We start from the raw sequence: 22,273 nt of genomic DNA, 5'->3' as shown, positions 1-22,273 counted from the left end.
CAAAGCGCTCTCGGAGAGAATCGAACACGTGAACTTTTGATCTCTTAAGTCAACTTTTTTCATCGTACTAGTTTGATGAAAAAAAAGTGGATAGAAATTTTTTTTAATGTAAATTTGAACCGTTTAACCGATTAATCATAAATCGATAAAATAAAATTGATAAGCTTCTTTTTTTTACAGTCCTAATCATGGCTTTACAATTTCATTCAAAACACTTTTGGAGAGAAAACTTTTGATCTCTTAAGTCAACTTTTTTTACCGTACTAATTTGATTAAAAAAAGTGGATAAATTTTTTTTTTTAATTTTTTTTTGTAAAATTATGTTATTGAGAATTGTTTGATAATTATTTTTTTACTTATTATTATTTTTTTGTCAAATATAATTTATTTTAATATAAAGAAAAAATAAATCATGTATCAAATAAGTAAATATTATTTTTTATTAAAAACATATATAATAAAATAAAATAAAGAGAAATATATCACATTGGGCCGAGATAATGGATAACATTTTTTTCACAACCCTAATTTTAAAACCAAATCTATATAATTTCTTCTCGGTGTATCCGTCCGGCACAAAAATGACCATGGAAGAACAAACTATAGACGGTTTGACAGAAGACCTGGTTCTTCAGTGTCTTGCTCGTCTTCACTACAAGGACATACTTTCCGCATCGTGGGTATGTCGTAAATGGCGTCGTCTTCTACTAACTCGTCATTTTTACAGCATCAAGAAACAACTGGGATATACGAATCAACTCGCTTGCTTTCTTCAGCCTTCTTCATCTTCGCCACCCGGTTCTGATCCAGTCTTCAATTTTGTTATCAACCTGTTAGACCCGATGAGTCGGGAGTGGAACCGACTTCTCCCGATCCCTAATTTCGTAAATAGGTTTTCTGTGTCAACTAAGATTGCTAGCGCTGACGGAAAACTCGTTGTGATTAGCAATGTTCGTGACTTGAAAACTTCCTTGTTCGTGTGGGACTTTGTGACTCAGCGATGGTGGAAAGGCAAGGACTTGCCGTCAATTTTGCAATTCTCCTTCGTGGTGGGTGTTGATAGTCATATATTCATCGGAGATTACAAAGGTAATGAATTCAACTCGGTTTGGGCGTATGATATGATGAAGGACGAGTGGACCAAGTTGCCTCAGATGAGTCAAAAGCTAAGTTAGTGTCATGAGTTGAAGGTAATTGGAGACGAATTATGGGTTTTAAATTGTTGCAACACAAAACACATTGAAAGTGAACATAGTGCAGAGGTATACCATTTTCAAACTGGAAAATTGAGACTAGTTGAATGGGATTTGGAACAAACTAATGACTCTTCTTGTCCTAATTGCTGCACTTCGTTTGAATTGGATGAGTCGCTGAAGAAGTTACCAGAGTTGAACTCGAAGTTTATAGTACACTTTTCTCGACTCCAGTTGGGTGCACAAAGTTTAGTAATGGTCAAGGTCGTCGATAGAAGCAGTTTTTGTAGTGAACAATTATTTTTTATGCGGTCTCAAGATGGTAATTTTGAAAGAATATGTCCTGTTAGTTCCGAGTTTGCTGGATTTGTTGGATCGAGTTGTTGTGTAGAATTCTAAATTGCATCTTTTTCTTGTTAACATTGAATACACTTTGGTATTTCGTATTATAGTTTTGAGTTTTAATTTCATTCTATTGATTGTCTAAATAAATGTTGGGAATGATGAAATGTTGCTAGTTTCTAGTTGGATTTGAATGAGTTAGAATTGAGGAGTGATCAAACTTAGTGTTTCTCCAATCAAATTAGTTGGTTCTGTTGAGTATTTTCTACACATTGGATTAGTATTATTGTGCTACCACTTGTTAGTCATGTATCTCCACTAACATTTTGAAAATCGTCTTTGTTTGAATCTACTTGAATCAGATATCTAGGGTTATTGAAAACATCTTCTTCTTTGAATCTTTGATTTAAAATTATGATCTAAATTTTTAATTGGATCCATTTATCTCCATTTTGATATAATATAAGATTTGTGTATAGAACCCTAGAACAATAGGATATCAGAGAGTGATATATTGAAATGAATAATAAATTACTTGGTGCTCAATTTGTGGTGTTCAATTTGTGACATTTTGAAAATATATAGTTATCACTTATTGACAAATATTTGATGAAACACATATGTGGTGGGATAGGTTGTTATTTAAACAGTTAACATTTTTTAATACATCTAATTAGGAAAATTGGATCAAATGACCCTCATAATAGGGTGAAATTCGAAAAAAGACACGTTTGATAAACTTTGCAAAAAGGGCCTTTTCGCCATGTGAAATATCGTTTTTCCCCCGATAACACATTTATCGCTGATGTGCGAACATTACATATACGAGAATTATGTAATGTTCGCACATCATCATACGAGCATTACATGATTCTCGCATATGTAATGCTCGCACATCATCATACGAGTATTACACGATTCTCGCACATCTGTAATGCTCGTACATCAGAGTATATAAATAGATGGTCTCATTATTCAGGTCAGTTTAGATTTTGGGTTTGAGTTTAGAATTGTGTAATGTTCTTAATTTTCCGTCGTTTATGGTGTAAAGCTTCTTATGGTGTCTCGTTCTTCATTTGTTTTCAAATTTCCATTGTCTCCTCTCTCTAACTTCACTGGAATTGCAACATTAGATTCATCGCCTATCCTCACGGTTTGTTTCTTTCCTATTCAAATTTATAAATTTCTTTCAGATTATTTCATAAACAAAGAACAAATTATTAACCTACCTTTAATATTGACTTTCCTTACTATAGTATCCTGTTGGGTTTTGCAACAACAAAATTACGGATCTTCTTAGAAATCAAACCTGTAATAAACCAATTTCCAAATTATCTATGACGACAAACAGATTACCAATAACTGAAATAGCACAAAGCAATAACAACGCAATATACGTGGTTCGGTCAAAATCGACCTACGTCCACGGGAGGGATAAGTTTCACTAAATCAAAGAAATGTCAATAGTAGAAACTTACATGCCCTGCTCTTAAATTAAAGAAGTGATTACACTAGGAATGATTGAAATCCTCCACAATCAAAATCTCCCCCAACCTCTCACTCTGGATCAGCCAAAGAACAAGTAGAAAAAATTATAGATCTGTTCACTCTCTCTCAACTTTACTGTATTATGAGAAAAAAATACCCAAAAAAAGTATTTATACTCTAACCCGTTTTCATAACAGAAAACCCTGACCCGTTTACCCGGAATTAAAAACCCGCCCGCAATGGCAAGGAACACCTCAACAATTCTCCCCCTTCCGAGCCATGGGAGAATGTTTCTATAAACATTCATCATCGTGACGCTCCTGCCAGAATCATTCCGGCTTTGGCACAACATATCTCATTCTTGTCTCTTGGCAAGCCATTTGTCATCATATCTGACCCATTTTCATCTGTATGCACTTTCTCTAAGTATAACTCATTTCTTCTCGAGCACTTCACAGATTCAATGGTACCTTCTTTGGATGTATTTTGAACGTGAATGGAAATTTGAATTCTTGCTCACATGTATAGCACGTTATGAGTCACTAAACACCACAAACCAATCTTGTGTAATGCCTATTTATTTCAACAATTCTTTCATCCATCTCATTTCCTTATAACATTCAGTAATGACAATATATTCAGCTTCTGTAGTAGACAAAACAACACATTTCTGTAGACGAGACTATCATGATACAACTCCTCCCCCAAAGGTAAACAAATACCCTGAAGTTGATCTCATTGTATAAATATCACCACTCATATCTTAATCAAAAAACCCTTCAACACGTGGCTTTCTAGTACTATAACACAAAGCGTATTTGGAGGTCCCTCAAAGATATCTCATTAGCCACTTAACCGCTTCCCAATGTGTTTTACTGGGATTTGAAAGGAAACGACTAACTACTCCAACCGCATGAGCTATATCCGGTCTTGTACAGACCATTGCATACATCAGACTGCCTATTGCTAAAGCATATGGAACACTGCACATTTCTTGTTTTTCCTCTTCATCCTTGGGAGACATTGTCTTGTTTATTTTCAAGTGTGTAGCCAATGGACAAGCAACTAGTTTTGCCTTGTCCATACATAATTGATTTAGAATCTTCTCAATATATCTCTTTTGAGACAGCCATAGCCTTTTCTTCACCCTATCACGAATGACCTGCATTCAAAGAATTTGTCTTGCTTGACCCAAGTCTTTCATCTCAAAAGACTTAGCCAAATCGTTTTTCAACTTGGCAATCTTGAGCTTGTCTTTTCCTACAATTAGCATGTCATCAACATATAGGAGAAATATAATAAAATCATTAGAAACAAACTTTTTTACAAAGACACAGTGATCTGTAGACGTCTTCATGTACTCATGGATGATCATGAACGACTCAAACTTAAGATACCACTGCCTTGGTGCTTGCTTCAAACCGTACAGATTTTTGACAAGTTTGCACACCTTGCTTTCCTCACCTTTCTTATTGTAACCTTCAGTTTGCTCCATATAAACATCTTCGTCTAAATCACCATGGATAGATGCAGTATTGACATCAAGCTGTTTAACCTCAAGATCCATACAAGTAGTTAAACCTAACACCACCCGCATAGAAGTCATCTTCACTACCGGTGAGAAAATCTCATCATAATCGATTCCTTGCCTCTAGCCAAAACCTTTGACAACCAGCCTAGCCTTGTATTTTGGCTTGCTATCATCACCTTCTTGTTTGATCTTGTACACCCATTTATTTTGTAATACTTTTATGTTCTTTGGTCTTTCAACAAATTCATATGTGCCATTTTTCAGTAATGACTTCATCTCTTCATCCATGGAAACTAACCATTCTTTCTTATGAGTATCCTCAAAAGCCTCCTTAAAGCATATATGCTCCCCACAATCAGTTAAAAGGACATGCTCAGTAGTAGGGTACTTAGAACTTGATATTTTCTCCCTAGTAGGCCTCCTAAGTACCTCTGTTTGTTGATTCTATTGATTTCCATCTTCTTGTTGAACTTCAAAATCAGTCTCAATATTATCACTAAGATTAGTTGTTGTATCATTTCCATGACCTATAGCTTGACCCTGAGGAACATCTTCATCACTATCTGAGTCTGAAGCTACATGTGGCCTTGTCTCCTCAATATCATGAGACAACTCAAGACTAGAAAGATCATGTATGTATGCATCAAGTTTTTCACCATTTTCAAAATTCTTAATAGTCTGATCTTCAAGGAATACCACATCTCGGCTTCTCATAACCTTCTTGTCAATTGGGTCATAACTTTTCATCACCATAACACAAAAATATGCATTGACTGGTTTTTGCATCTAGCTTAGACCTCTCATCTTTTGGAACATGTATAAAAGCTCTACAACCAAAAACACGTAAATAGTCATAATTAACATCTTTACTTGACCAGATGCTTTTTGCACACTTATTATTCAATGGCTTATAGGGAGAACGGTTGATCACATACACTACAGTGCTCATGACTTCAGCCCAAAAATGCTTAGCCAACTTGGAATGGGAGAGCATACTCCTCATCCGTTCCAACATTGTTCTGTTCGTCCTCTCTGCCACACAATTTTGTTGTGGAGTCTTGGGCACAGTCTGTTCATGTCGAATACCATGCTCTTTGCAATAATCATCAAATGAGCCTATGTATTCTCCCCCATTATCTGACCGCACCCTCATCAATTTTCTTCCTGTCTCTCTTTCAACTAGCTTGTGAAAGACCTCAAACTTTGCTGCAACCTCATCCTTGGACTTTATAGCATATGCCCAAACCTTCATAGATGCATCATCTATGAAGGTTACAAAATAGGAAGCACCACCTATGTATTTAATCTTCATAGGACCACAAACATCTGTATAAACCATTTTAAGGACATTCTTTTCAGTTCCACTTTCGACTTACTGAAGGAGATTCTGTTCTGCTTACCCTTCAAACAATGCTCACAATTTTCAATATGAGCATCCTTGAGATTCAGTAACTCATTCCTCTTGGTCAAAACATTCAGCCCCTTTTCACTAATGTGACCTAGTCTCTTGTGCCACAACTCAGTGGATGACTCCATCAAAACAAAATATGTTGCATCATAGACAATTTTTAAATTTGTCTTGTATAAGGAACAACATTTCTTACATTGTGCAACAACCAATGAATCCTTGCTTATCTTCCATGCTCCACCACTAAAAACATTATGGTAGCCTCCATCATCAAACTTACCTGCTGAAATCAAATTCATTCTCAAATCAGGAACATGTCTTACATCTCTCAATGTTAGGAAACATCCCATGTTTCTCTCGATTCTAACATCACCAAGACCAACTATCTTGGACACACCACTGTTACCCATGCGAACCTCACCATAATCACCAGCTTTGTAGGACTGAAAGTAACCTTTGTGTGGAGTAATATGGAATGATGAACCTATGTCAACAATCCATGTTGTTTTATTTGAAGATGCGCTAAGACAGGAGTCTTGACAATTAAAAGCATATGTTAGTTCACCATCTAAAGCATAAGAAAATGTATTTGCACTCTGTTCTTTCTTTTTTCTGGGCTTCACCGTACCCTTCGTTTTATCATTTTTAAATTTCCAACACTCGTTTTTCTAATGACCCATTTTACCACAGTAATGGCAAGCACCATCCTTCTTTGGAGTTCTAGACCTGCTTCTAGACTTGCCCATGCTCGAACCACTTCTATTATCCTTTGATCTTCCTCTATCAACCACCAACATATTAGACTTAGAGGGTTTATCCTCTTTCGATTCTCCTCATCAAGTAAAGAACTGGTGACAAATGTCATGTTGACTTTACCATTTGGTGCTGAGTTACTGAGAGTGATATAAGTGTCTCCCAACTTGCAGACAAAGATCCAAGGACTAAAAGTGCTTGCACCTCATCATCAAAGTTTATCTTCATATTACTCATTCAAAATATTTTGAAATTCATTCAAGTGCTCAGCAATTGATTTATTATCAATGTACTTTAGATTCACCAATCTTCGTACTAGTGTTGCTTTATTCCCTGCTGACCTCCCAACATAGAGAGCTTCAAGTTTTCTCTACACACCATACGCCGTAGTCTCGTTCTCAACATGGTGCACAAAATTTACACCAACCCAAGAACGAATAAAGCTGCAGGCCTTTCTATTTGTCTTTTTCCAATCAGCCTCTTTTGTAGTCTCAGGTCTAACACCCTCATTTTCAATTGCTTCATTCAAATCATCTAAAATTAACAGATCTCTAATCATCAGTATCCATTGCCTATAGTTTGTACCATTCAGACTTATCATATCAGGTTTAAATTTTCCCATTATTACTGCCTTAACAACTGACAAAAACCCAGCAAAGAAACCAATTGATCTCCTCTTTGAATTTCGTCAAGTAACCAGTAGAGCACTCTGCTCCAATATTAAAACAAATAAAACAATCAATCTTATAAATTCCTTTCAAATTCTTCGTAATCTACATAAACAAATGAACAAATTATTAACCTACCTTTAATCTTGACTTTCCTTACTATAGTATACATCTCTCATTTATTCTTTAATGTTATTTTCTATGCTTTGATTTGGAAACATGCATATAGGTTTAGATATGTGAATAAAAGAAAGAAAGAAAAAAAACTGAATGTCTATGTAACTCTTTTGTTTGTGAATCTAATTTTTGAAAGAGTGAATTGTACAACAATTGCATATGACGGGAAATCAATTGTCATCGATGGGAAGAGACGTGTATTGCAATCTGGATCGATTCATTATCCCAAGAGTACAACTGAAGTGAGTGATTGTTTGTATTTTTGTACGTTTAAGGTAATACATACACCTTCAATTCTTTTGTAACTTATTGTTTTAAGTATGGCTTGAGTTTATTCGAAAATCAAAAGAAGGGGGAATTGATGTGGTTGGACTTATGTCTTCTGGAATTATCATGAACCAGTTAGAGGACAAGTAAACAAGTTATTTTCTTCACTATAATTTCATCACATTTTTTGGAAAGCAAATGATTATAATCAGGCCTTAAGACAAGGCTGCGTATGTTTATCTTAAATAAGGACTCAGGTCGGTCGTAAATATAGTTCAATGTGCAAAACATTGACTTTCTTTTAAAAATCCCCTAATGTGAACTAGGTTTTTTTATTCTGTTTTTATGTTTATTTTTTTAATGGTTTAGAATGAGTTACTTGTGATAGACGACTTACGCTTAATAACAATTACATTTTATTTTTTTTAGATGACCTACAATGCGTTATCGATGATATACGTCTCATAATGCATCTTTTTTTCTTTTCTTTTTTCATTCTTTTGTTTTTGGTTTAAATGACTTAGAATGTGCTATTGGTGATAGACGTTTTACATCGCATTTAATTTTGCATTCAAAACAAATTCACTTATCTTTATTGTTCTTCTTTTCCAATTAAGAGGATTGCAACTTGCATCTGAAGATTTTACATCTGTCAATCTAGTTGGTTGTGTCAGCTTTGTCATCTCCTATTGCAAGATTTGGATCCAAAGTCATTCTCGTTTGGTATTCCAAATCCAACAGTTTAATAAAAATGGCTTGGATTGACTTTGTTTTTGGTCAATACCTAAAAATTGTTACGCCTTCTTGATGGACCGATTATGTTTGAACGCATTTGAAGATAAAATGCACATTTTAATTAGACATGTCTTCGACTTTTACAGTTAGATATATAGAATCTCTTGTGGCAACATTCTCGGTCGGAACCATGAAGATGAGAGAGAATCTCTTTGCGCGTACAAAACATTTTACGTACAAACTCTAGGTTCTTTGTCTAAAGAAGAAATTCAAGGGTTGGTTAGAATGACTAAAAAGTTTAATCTCAAACCAACTTTCTTTGTTGTTGTTCATTTTTTTCTTTTTGTTTTAGAATTAGACGTTTTATTCGCATTTTTAGAAGAATGCTCATAGTCTTGACATAGGGATTTTTTTTCAAATTAAAGAATTATTTCCTCCCGAGATGTCACATAGCTTAGCACGTGCGTTTTTGAGGCGAGCGTGGAAATATAAGACCTGGAGTAGCTCGTTGGTTCGACGAATTTAACATTGGTTGATTAGCCTATGACTCCCATAGATCCTATAGCTTAACACATGTATAACACGTGATAATATGGGACTAGAGTGACATAATAAAAATCAACATTGGTTTGTGTGCCAAGCATCGTTATAAAATAAGACATTATTTTAAAAGATTTTGATAATATATGACAGTTTTTAAAAGTAATCGTATACAAACGATTTAATAATTTAAGGATTTGTTATAATCAAATGACAATTTGAATTGATCCAACAATATTAATTCACGAAATTTTATTTTTAAAAGACCGAGTTGCCAATTGATTTTATGAAAATCAATAAAAATGGTATACTTATAAAAACGTAGTTTACACCAGTTTCGTTTGGTTTGAAGTTTGGTGATACTCAAGAAATGATTTTCGTGTTATGTCCTCCATACTCGTTCAAAACAGTCTCTACTTTATAAACTTGGCTTTTTAGAAAAACGGTTGTACCATGTTTAAGTATTTAACCAATTATTCTTCTGGTCCTAATCATGTGTCTAGGTTTTGGCATTATTGAAATATTGAAACAACAAATATTGAAATGCTGGTACCTATTGCACATGATCATTATAGAGGATTCTACTAAGGATTGGAGAACACTCATTGATCCTTATGGAAGCTTTCTATATCCGATTTTCCAAGCCTTAAACAAAAATTTCGAAAAATCCAAAGCTAAGAAGCTTTAATGGCGGATTTCGATTTTTCTTGATATGAGGATTTTGTGCTGGTTGTTTGTCTTGGGAATGAGTTGAGGAAGCTATTTATAGCATTCCTAAGTCAGTTCACGAAGCCTAGTGGCTTGAATCAACCAAAATCTATTTATGGTATTTTGGTTGTTCTTCAACCCATTTGTCGGAGTAGGCTGTGACGAAGCCTACGGGCATAGGGGAAATGACCACGATCTCAGCGTGATAATTTTGGCCTCTAAATGAGTTGATTTATTGGACCAACGAGGGAGTTCCAAAAAAATAAAATCAACATGGTTGTTCAAGGTTATCCAAACGACGTCGTTTTGATGTTGGGACGAGTTCCGTTGGTATTTCGTCAGCGTATGAGCCGTCCGTTAGCGTTCTAGCTAACGGCCGTCTCTTGCTTGGCTGCTTCGCGTGCGCGCTTTCTCGGCTACAATCGGCTGTGCGAAAGCGCTTGGGCTGTTGGATGAGTTCCCAACGCTCATCTGAGGGTCCAATTTTCGGTTGTAGCTTATTTTTTCAATTTCGGCTACACCTGATTACTAATATATATTACTAATTAATTAATATATATATATATATTTAAAATCTTAAGGGTTTGTTTAAAATTAATTTTTCATTCACCCTATTGGTCTTAAATTTGATCTTTTAAAATATACAAAATATTAAAATAAATATGGAAAATATTTTACCAATTTATATTATTTTTTATTTATTATTTTTGTATATTTTTAGGATTTAAATAAATAATTTTTCTAGATGAATTGGATACAAAATTAACTCTAAATTATTTAACTTTTCTAAAATTATTTTGGGATAATATGGGTATAACATTTATCTTAAATAATTTTATTTTTTATTTCTGCCTTAACTCCTAATTAATTTGATTAATTAACACATTAATTAATCAAAATTAATTATTTTAAATTGATTTTTGGCAATAGAATTAATTATTTTGATCTTATTTGTTTCAAAATAATTATATTAATTTTATAAATTGGAGTGCTGATTTTTAGTGTTTATAAGAACATTGTCTTATTTATTTTTCATATTAAAAAGGAAAACTATTATTATGACCGAGCCTAATGAATAGGCTGCCTACGTATTTTTTAGCAAAGAATTAGGTCATGACGTAATTCGTGTTCATGCTTTTTTTCTTCTCATTTTCATTTTATATCTTAAAGATGCCCTAGTGTATGAAAAATGATTTTATTTTATTAGAAAATCACTTATCTGGATAGTTTTTTTTCCTTCATTTTGTTTGTTTTCATTTATAATATTTTTAGGTGCTCTTATTGTAAATCTGGTGTTTTATTCTGGTTGATGTTATTATCTATCATTTTTTAAAATTATATTTGTTGATGTAAGTATTCTCAATTGAAATATTGTTAATGCATGCATAAACAGGTCCTTGCAAAAAAAACCGAAAAATCGTTAATCGAACTGCATAATAGTTTAACGGTTTCATTTTATCGCTTTATTAGTTAAACGGTTCTAGTGATTTTGGTTAACCGATTTTTTACCAGTTAAATAGTTCGGTTTTCCGTTGAAGTTATATAAATTTTGTTTGAAAACATTTTTAACAAACATGATTGATTTTTATAAAATATATAAAAATAATAATTTTATCTTAGAAATGCTTTTATTTAAAAAATATTATATTTGTTTCCGACAAAACATTAATAATAGTGAAAAAATATTTGGAGTAAAACAATGTGACTATAGTAAGAACATATCGAATTCAATACGCCCAATTCACATAATAAAAAGGTTAATCATAAGATTGTTGAGTTAAAATTTTCTCCTTATGTAAAAAATATAAACATAGGTATAATTAATTGCATATATAGGTACTAGCTATGGAAGAAATGTATGGTATTTTTTTTCTTTTTTATATACGAAAATTAAGTTTGCAGATCTAAATAATTCGTAGTCTAAATATGATAAAAATCGATTCAAGTATCCATTTACTTTCACTAACATATATTTTTGAGGGTTCATGTGTATTGTAACCCTATTATTCAGCCAATTAATTAAAGATAGTTTAATTAAGGATAATTTAAAATTTAATTTTTTTAAGGGGTGATTATAATGAATTACATGATTATTCAAGTATTCATTTACTTTTACTAACATATATTTGAGGGTTCATGTGTATTGTAATCCTATTATTCAGCTAATTAATTAAAGATAGTTTAATTAAGAATAATTTAAAATTTAATTTTTTTAAGGGGTGATTATAATGAGTTACATGATGTAATGCTTCATAAATTAGATTTCGAAATCTTGAAAGCTGAAATTTAAATCTTAAATTAAGATTGAAATGAACACATTGGGGTTGAGAAATCATAGATGAAGTTTGAATTTAAAATAATATTGAAATGAAAAGATTATTTGAGTTGTTTATAATATATATTCGATTTTGAACCAATATAAATAAGTTTAGTTTTGATAAAATTCTTAGGCTCATTCAAAATAGTGTGATGTTAAATCTAATTAAAATAATTCCATTATACACTTATAAAGATTTATATATAATTAATGTCATGATTAATTTTAGAATTTTTAATTTAAGTATCATGATTTTACTTTTATTCAGTATAAATGTAATTATATTAAATGAATTTTATTATTATTATTATTATTTTTAAATTATGAAGAAATTGCATGGCATCCTACAATTTAACCTGTTAACGTCAGTTAATCGGTTCTAGTTAAGTTTGGTTTACCTCTTATTTTACAAACCGATTAACTGATCGATATTAATATCGATTTTACCAATTTAACTAATCGATATTAGTATCGATTTTACCAGTTTTGATTCTATTAGTTACGATCTGTTAACCGGGTTTAATAGAGAACTAATCATTCATTTTTAAAATAAAACATTAAATTTATTAAATAATTGTTTTCCAAAATCTTTATTTGCACCTAGTCATATATTATTCTCTATTTTTTTATGTTATAATATACTATATTATAATTATTATAATAATTATTATTATTATAATATATTATATTATATTATTATATATTTTATATATATATATTTAAAAATATTTTATAATATAATATATTCTAACATCATAATATATTTGTAAAGTCTATATTTCTAAACTATTTTTTGCACTGGACTAATTTAATTAAATAAGAAGTTGATGGATTTTTTTTTTCGTTTTAAATTATGTTAGTGAAAATTATTTCTTTATTTTTGTTTTTGTCAAATATAATTTATTTTAATATTTGAAAAAAAATAAATCATGTATCAAATAAATAAATATTATTTTTAATTAAAAAAATTATAATAAAATAAAATAAAATAAAGGCAATTATATCACATATTTTCACAACCCTAATTTTAAAACCAAATTTTTATAATTTCTTCTCCCTGTATCCATTAAGCACGAAATTACCATGGAAGAACAAACTATAGATGGTTTGACAGAAGACCTCGTTCTTCACTGTCTTGCTCGCCTTCACTACAAGGACATAATTTCTGCATCGTGGGTCTGTTGTAAATGGCGTCGTCTTCTACAAACTCCTCATTTTTACAGGATCAGGAAACAACTGGGATATACGAATCAACTCGTTTGCTTTCTTCAGCATCCTCGTTCTCCACCACCCGGTTCTAAGTCAGTCTTCCATTTTGTTATCAACGTGTTAGACCCGATTAGTCGTGAGTGGAACCGACTTCCCCCTGTCCCTATTTTCATAAATGGGTTTTCTGTGTCAACTCAGATTGCTAGCTCTGACGGAAAACTCGTTGTGATTTGCGATGGTCATGATGACCTTGCGACTTCCTTGTTCGTCTGGGACTTTGTGACTCAGCGATGGTGGAAAGGCAAGAACTTGCCGTCAGTTTGGCCATTCTTCTTCGTGGTGGGTTTTGATAGTCAGATATTCATCGGAGTTTACAAAGGTAATAAATCCAACTCGGTTTGGGCGTATGATATGAGGAAGGACGAGTGAACCGAATTGCCTCAGTTTAGTCAAAAGCTAAGTCAGTTCCCTGAGCTGCAAATAATTGGAGACGAATTACGGGTTTTAAATGGTTGCATGATAAAACACATTTTCTTGTATGAACATACTGCAGCGGTATACCATCCTCAAACTGGAAAATGGAGACTAGTTGAATGGGATTTGGAACAAACTAATGACTCTTCGTGTCCTCATTGTTGCACTACTTTTGAATTGGATGAGTCGCTGAAGGAGTTACCAGAGTTCAACTCGAAGTTCATAGCACAATTTTCTCGACTCCAATTGGGTGCACAAAGTTTAGTAATGGTCAAGGCCATCCATAGAAGCAGTTATTGTTGGGAACAATTATTTTTTATGCGGTCTCAAGATGGTAATTTTGAAAGAATACAGCCTGTTAGTTCCGAGTTTGCTGGCTTTGTTGGATCAAGTTGTTGTGTAGAATTCTAAATTGTATCTTTTTCTTGTTAACTTTGAATACACTTTGGTATTTCGTATTATAGTTTTGAGTTTTAATTTCATTCCATTGATTGTCTAAATAAATGTTGGGAATGATGAAATGTTGCTAGTTAAAGTTGGATTTGAATGAGTTAGAATTGAGGAGTGATCAAACTTATTGTTGCTCCAATAAAATTAGTTGGTTCTATTGAGTATTTTCTCCACATTGGATCAGTATTATTGTGCTACCACTTGTTTGTCATATATCTCCGTGTTGTGAATCTAATATTCACAACAATGGATATTCTATTTCCAAAGACGAGGATTCTATTTCCAAAGATGAAGATTATATTTCCAGAGATTAGGAATCTATTTCCAAAGATTAGGAATCTATTTCCTAAATTTATTATTTGTTAGTCTATAAATAAGAATAGAATTGTAAGGAGAGGGATATGTTTTTGATATTCTAATTGTTATACTTTCTCTTTCTAATTACCAGAGTCGTCGCTCCTGGTAACCTTAACCCTAATAAACTCCCAATTTCTATTCAGTCTGTTCTTCTATTTATTCTGTTCTTCTATTCAATCTGTTCTTCCATCTATTCTGTTCTTATTCTATTCTTTTACTCATTCTGTTCTTCTTTATCTATTCTACGAAACTATTATTGTGAGATTTATATCGTGATTGATAGTAAGGTCACGACAAGTGGTATCAGAGCTTACGATCCTCGGACTTCCGCTGAGAATGGTGAATTCACGTAACAAAAGTAATGAAGAGATGATCCAAAATCTGACCGAACGCATGGAGACAATGGAATCACAAATTAATGATAAGTTCCAGTTACTACAGCTAGAGAATCTCAAAATTAGGGAAGAATCTTCTCGTAACTTCGAGATTATGCAGAAAGATAACGCTGAAAAATTTGAATCTATGATAAGGCTGTTGGAATCCAAGAATTCCAAGACAAATAATAAATCAACCGAAGACCAAGGAGGAGGTTCAAATACACCTCCGCTACAGCCGAGATCTGGATATGGAACAACCCCGTATGAGAGAGATGGGATTTACAGAAGGCCAGACAAACAGCCGGTCGGACAAAATTTCAGAACAACTGGGACCCCTATCAGTAATCAGAAGCAAACGACAGGTCCTAATTCGATACGGACGGCGGGGGGTATGTCTATTAAGCTACCACGGATGGATCTGGACAAATTTGATGGTTCAAACCCTAGGGGATGGATCAGAAGAGTCAATAAATTTTTTGATCACTTCACCATGCCTGAAGAAGAAAAGGTAAGCTACGTGTCTTATTTTCTTTCTGGTGAGGCTGATGTGTGGTTCTACGATTATCTGATATATCATCCATTGCCAAATTGGGAAGAATTCTCTGAAGAGGTGTTATTAGCATTTCAAGAAGAGGGACACCAAGATGTGATAATAGAGTTTAATCAGTTGAGACAGACAGGGACTCTGAAAGACTATATCTATCAATAGCGAGAGCTAAGAGCATTGGTTGCAGCTAAATACTTCCCACAGAATGACGAATACTATGTGAAGAGTTTCATGGGAGGGTTACGACCTGAATTAAAAGAAGTTTAAAAGATGGCAGGACCAATGACATTAGATCGGGCAATAAAGTTGGTTAAGGTGAAAGACGAGTTCCTCGAACCTCTTGGTAAGGAAAAGAAAGTGTTCACCAAATTGTCAACCCAGACCCCAAATATAACACAACCAAAACCTCCATGGAGTAATAGCCAAAAGGTACGTTTAGACCAACTATTAACAAAAATACTACTGGAATACCAGCTAGAGATCTCACGTTTGCAGAGATGAGAGAAAAACGTGCTAAAGGTATCTGTTTCAAGTGTGATGGGAAATATTCCAAAGATCACGTTTGCCCCAACCGTCATCAGTTATTCAATATTGAAGCAATGGAAGATGAGATAGACGACTGGTTTAAAGATAAAGAGGAGTCAAAAGCCGAAGATATTTATGATGACGAAGGTGACTGTCTTAAGGCTAAAGAGGAGGCTAGAGTCGAAGGGGGTAGCGATGGGGGATCAATTTCAATGCACGCTCTTAATGGGAGTGCTAACAATTCTACGCTCAAGATTATTGGACAGCTCAAGAAAAGGAAAATCACTATATTAATCGATAGTGGTAGTACGCATTCATTTATTGATGAGGGTACTGCATCTCAGTTGGGTTGTATTCTAAAGGAAACAATGCCTATGGGGGTAACTATTGCAGGCGGAGGCAGAATATTTAGTCGATTCTTATGCACGAAATTGGCTTGGAAAATGCAGAGCCATGATTTTCTACTAGACTTTCGAACGATCAAGCTGGGAGGTTGTGATATGGTTTTGGGAGTTGACTGTATGACTAAATATGGACCAGTGAGTCTTGATTTCGAGAAGAGAGTTATTAAATCTAGGTTATCTGGAGAGAAGATTCGTCTGTCTGGTGACATGGAGGGCAGTTCCTTTTATTTAATGACCGGGGATGACGTAGCTCGGAATGTAAAGAAGGGTTACGATTGTTTTGTGGGTCAACTATTTTTTATTAATGCTGAGCCCACAACTCTGTTATCAGCCCATTCAGAACAGCTAAGTGATAGTCATTTACCATTGGAGATAAGAGATTTATTATCAAAATATAAAAAGGTTTTTGAGCCTTTAACTGGCCTACCTCCAAAAAGGGCAACAGACCATGCCATTAACTTATTGCCGGGATCTCGACCGCCTAATCAACGTCCGTATCGATATCCAATCATACAGAAAGGAGAAATTGAAAGTCTAGTCGCAGAAATGCAGAAGTCTGGAATCATCCGTGAAAGCACGAGCTCCTTTGCTTCTCCAGTTATTTTGGTTAAGAAGAAGGATAGGACGTGGCGATTCTGTGTAGACTATCGGAAATTAAATGAAGTAACGATTAAAGATAAATATCTTATTCCGGCAGTGGATGAGATGCTAGATGAACTGTATGGAGCGACAGTTTTCTCAAAATTGGACTTACGTGCGGGGTATCACCAAATTCGTGTTAAAGAGGACGATGTATATAAAACGGCATTTCGCACTCATTCTGGTCTTTATGAATTCAGAGTAATGCCGTTTGGATTATCAAATGCACCAGCGACTTTTCAAGCTCTTATGAATGATATTTTTCGTCCATGGCTTAGGAAAGGAGTTCTTGTTTTTTTTGACGATATTCTGATCTATAGTATCTCTCTTGAGGCTCACACTAAACAATTGGAATTGGTACTTAAAACTCTATTACAACATAAATTGTCGGTCAAGCTGGATAAATGCGAATTTGCACTACGACGACTAGAATATTTGGGACATTATGTAAGTGGTAATGGGGTTGAAGTGGACTTGCGAAAGATTGATTGTATTACTTCGTGGCCAATACCAAAAACAGTGAAAGAGTTAAGGGGATTTCTGGGTCTAGCAGGTTATTATCGACGCTTTGTGAATCAATTTGGTATTATAAGCAAGCCACTTCATGGGTTGTCAAAAAAGGGACTTTTTACTTGGACTGATGAAGCGGGAGTAGCATTTAGTAAACTCAAAACGGCGTTGACTACTACTCCAGTATTAGCATTACCCGATTTTTCTCGACCTTTGGAAGTAGAGACAGATGCAAGTCAAGGAGGAATAGGAGCTGTGTTAATGCAAGGGGGAAGACCTATTTCTTTCCTTAGTAAAGCGTTAGCTAAACCTCATCTTGGTCTTTCTACATATGAAAAAGAATTATTAGTTGTACTTATGGCAGTCACGAAATGGCGACACTATTTGTATGGGAGACCTTTCGTTATACGAACAGATCATCAAAGTCTCAAATATCTCATGGAACAGAAGATTACAACGGTATTACAACAAAAGTGGCTCACTAAGTTATTGGGTTTTGATTATACAATTACATATAAGAGGGGAAGTTCCAATCTGGCCGCCGATGCCCTATCAAGAGTTGATCACGCTTCACTAATGGGGATGACGGTGACAACGACTTCACGACAGAAAGAAATCAAAGATTCTTATCAGGGTGATGATTTTGCTCAGAAGATGGTTCTGCTAGTGGCAAGTAATCCTTTAGATAGGCCTATGTTTGCAATTGGGGCCAATATCATAAAAAATAAAGGTCGAGTCTATGTGGGCAAAAATGGATCTTTAAGGAAAAATATCTTGTTAACCCTTCATGAATCAAGTATTGGAGGACATTCAGGGATGCAAGCTACATTTCAGCGGTTATATTCACTTTTCTGGTGGCCGGGTATGAAGAAAGAAGTTTTAGAAATGATAAAAAGTTGTGATATTTGTCAAAGATCAGAGAAGACCAGTAAGCCCGGATTATTGCAACCATTACCGGTACCAGAACGTCCGTGGTTGAATATCACGATGGATTTTATAGAAGGACTCCCGACATCAGAAGGCTGCTCTACCATACTGGTAATTGTTGATCGTTTTACTAAGTATAGTCATTTTTATTGGATTGAAACATCCATTTTCTGCAGCCCAAGTTGCATCTTTATTTTTGGATAATGTCTACAAACTTCATGGGTTGCCCGAGTCCATTGTCTCTGACAGAGATGCTATTTTTATTAGTCATTTTTGGCAAGAATTGTTACGAGTTATTGGGGTAAAATCGTTATTGAGTACAGCTTATCATCCTGAAACGGATGGTCAAACTGAAAGAGTCAATCAGTGTTTGGAATCTTATTTGCGATGTATGAGTGGACAAAAACCAAAATTGTGGAGACGGTGGCTAGCTCTCGCAGAATGGTGGTACAATTCCACATTTCATTCTTCAATTAAAATGTCCCCTTTTGAAGCTCTTTATGGATTTACTCCAGTACCACTACCTATGGGTCCAATGGTATCATGCAAGGTTGGTGCTGTTGAAGATTTTGTTCTAGAGCGTACACGGATGTGTCGTATTCTGAAAGAGAATTTGGAATTAGCTCGGAATCGTATGAAACAACAAGCTGATAGAAAACGTCAAGAAAGAGAGTTTAAGGTGGGCGATTGGGTGTTTTTAAAACTACAACCTTATCGACAAACTTCAGTTGCTGCTCGTAAAAATATTAAGTTGTCGGCAAAATATTTTGGACCTTTTCTCGTTGAACAAAGAATTGGTGAAGTGGCCTATAAATTGAAACTTCCAGAGGGCTGTAAGATTCATTCTGTCTTTCATGTATCCTTATTGAGGGCTAAATTGGGCGAGGTGCAGACGGTCAGCTTATCGCTTCCCGTAGTGGCAGAGGATGGTGATATACTATTGCTCCCAGAAGAAATTTTGGAAAGGCGTCTAATCAGAAAGAAGGGAAGAATGGTTGCTCAAGTATTGGTTCAGTGGGTAAATGCTGCGAAGGAGGACGCCACGTGGGAAGAATGGACTTTTTTCGTTCTCAATTTCCTGAATTCTGTAAGCAGTTTCCGATGCAGAAGCCACGTTCAAAAAGGGAAAGGAAGTTCTTAAGGGGAAGGGGATGTTGTGAATCTAATATTCACAACAATGGATATTCTATTTCCAAAGACGAGGATTCTATTTCCAAAGATGAAGATTATATTTCCAGAGATTAGGAATCTATTTCCAAAGATTAGGAATCTATTTCCTAAATTTATTATTTGTTAGTCTATAAATAAGAATAGAATTGTAAGGAGAGGGATATGTTTTTGATATTCTAATTGTTATACTTTCTCTTTCTAATTACCATAGTCGTCGCTCCTGGTAACCCTAACCCTAATAAACTCCCAATTTCTATTCAGTCTGTTCTTTTATTTATTCTGTTCTTCTATTCAATCTGTTCTTCCATCTATTCTGTTCTTATTCTATTCTTTTACTCATTCTGTTCTTCTTTATCTATTCTACGAAACTATTATTGTGAGATTTATATCGTGATTGATAGTAAGGTCACGACACTCCACTAACATTTTGAAAATCGTCTTTGTTTGAATCTACTTGAATCAGATACCTAGGGTTATTGAAAACATCTTCTTCTTTGAATCCTTGATTTAAAATCATGATCTAAATCTTTAATTGGATCCATTTATCTCCATTTTGATATAATATAAGATTTGTGTATAGAACCCTAGAACAATAGGAAATCGGAGAGTGATATATTGAAATGAATAATAAATTATTTGGTGTTCAATTGGTGACAATAAAAATATATAGTTATCAGTTATCACTTTATTGACAAATATTGAATGAAAAACAGATGTGGTGAGATAGTGTTTGTTATTTAAGATAGAGTTATATTTTTTTAATACATCTAGTTATCTATTAAGTTTAATTAATTTAAAAACAATCACTAATTTTCTTACTAAATCAAGTTTTCAAATTATTTATTTATTTGAGTAATGATATAATTGAAAAGAGAATATATGTCATGATCTATGAGGAGATTCATATATCAGAGTGCATTAATTTATGTCATCATATTAATGAGTTCAAGTATAAAAATATGCAATAAAAAGAATATTAAATATATGGAGTGATTTGTCTTGATTCAAAATTCTAATTTTAAGTTCTAACCAAATTCTTGAATTCTCTGTTCAATTGGGCAAACACTTATATTTAAAAAAGTACATCAACTAAAAAAAATTGTAAATAAAAAGTTTAATTACACTACATTTATTGAATAACTTGGTGAGATATATATGAGATATTGTTTTGAAACATAACTTAATAAAACAATTACTTTCAAAATAGTCATAACTTTTCCTTCTACTTAAAGTATTTTAAGTAGAATCGAACACGTGATATTTAGTCTTTTAGGAATTTCTTCTATAGAGTGCGACTAATTCTCACGGGTTAAACATATAGCTCGCAAACACACTTAACCATTTAACTAGGCAACGGAATTTGTCGTCATCAGTCGTCTGATGAGCTCGAACATAGGACCTCAGGAGGTTGAGGATATCAACTCCTTGTTGACGCTAGGCTAGAAGAGGGATATTAGTTGGATAGAGAAAAAGAGAAGAAATAGAAGAATAAAAAGAATAAATTTTAAGTGAGATCAACAAGAATGAATTAATCATGAAGATAGAAAAAACCCTTCCCCTTTCAGTCTTTCATTCATTCAAACTTTTATTAATGGATAGATCCAACGTGTTTAACCTGTGTAACTGTGTTTATACTTGATCCAGGTATAGCTATCTTGCAAGACCTGACAATCTCATAATAAATATTATTATATATGTAGGAAGAGTTAGAGGAATAAAAAGAATGAAGTATTAAGATTGAAGAGATTTTAGTAGAAGAAGAACCATAACTAAGTTAGAGAGAAATTGGGTTTCAGATGAAATGAGAATTAGTAAAAAGTAGGAGATCTTAAAGGGCTGCCTCTCTTTTATAAAGGTCAAAAATATTACATTGGTTCCTATTGTTTTAGCTAATGTATAAACTAAATATTTAGTTAATATCTTGCTTTATAACTTAGCAACAAACATAATAATGTCAATGTATAAATTATAGTTAAACATAATTCAATTATATATTCAATAACATATATAGGCATACCTAGTTATGTAAACATAAATCATACATTTAGCACCCCCTTCAAATTTGAGGTTTAACCTGGACAACAACGTTTAAAATCGAACAGGATCAAAGGCCTTTGTAAAGAAATCAGCAGAATAAATGTGTCTTGGTACAATAAAACCTTCTTTGAATTTATCCCTTGTAATGTGACAGTCAATTTCTGAATGTTTTGTTCTTTCATGAAAAACAAGATTTTGGGAATACTGTAAAATATCTTTCCACTAGTATGGCCTTAGAATGGTCCTAAAATTCTGTTGCTTAGTTATCACATTACATTGTAATTGACAGTTTAATACTTTCTTTCAAATCAACCATGATATATAAAATCTAAACAAGCTCATATACCGAAGAAGCTAAGTTGCGATACTATAAGAACTTGACTTTGAAACAGTAGTTTGTTTTTTGGTTTTCAATGAGACGATTGAATCACCCAGCTTTATGCAAAATTCTATCAAAGACCTGCGACTATCTGAGCAATTTGCCCAATCGGCATCTGAAAAACACTCAATGATTTTGTTA

The 22,273-nt window shown here is 33.7% G+C and overlaps 1 protein-coding gene across 1 annotated transcript; it reads left to right on the top strand.

Moving 5' to 3' along the window:
- Nucleotides 1-581: 581 nt before the first annotated feature.
- On the top strand, nt 582-1,175 carry LOC124943773 (F-box/kelch-repeat protein At2g44130-like). Its single transcript, XM_047484244.1, has one exon. The coding sequence runs from the start codon at nt 582-584 to the stop codon at nt 1,173-1,175; it is 594 nt and encodes a 197-aa protein (XP_047340200.1).
- The last annotated feature ends 21,098 nt before the right edge of the window (nt 1,176-22,273 follow it).

This window comes from Impatiens glandulifera, chromosome 6 (genome assembly GCF_907164915.1).
Source record: "Impatiens glandulifera chromosome 6, dImpGla2.1, whole genome shotgun sequence".
Lineage (NCBI taxonomy): Eukaryota > Viridiplantae > Streptophyta > Magnoliopsida > Ericales > Balsaminaceae > Impatiens > Impatiens glandulifera.
This window is presented reverse-complemented; position numbering and strand designations above follow the sequence as displayed.

What these genes read in the sequence shown, in the direction of transcription:
- LOC124943773 (XM_047484244.1), top strand. Translation starts at nt 582, where the DNA reads ATGACCATGGAAGAACAAACTATAGACGGTTTGACAGAAGACCTGGTT.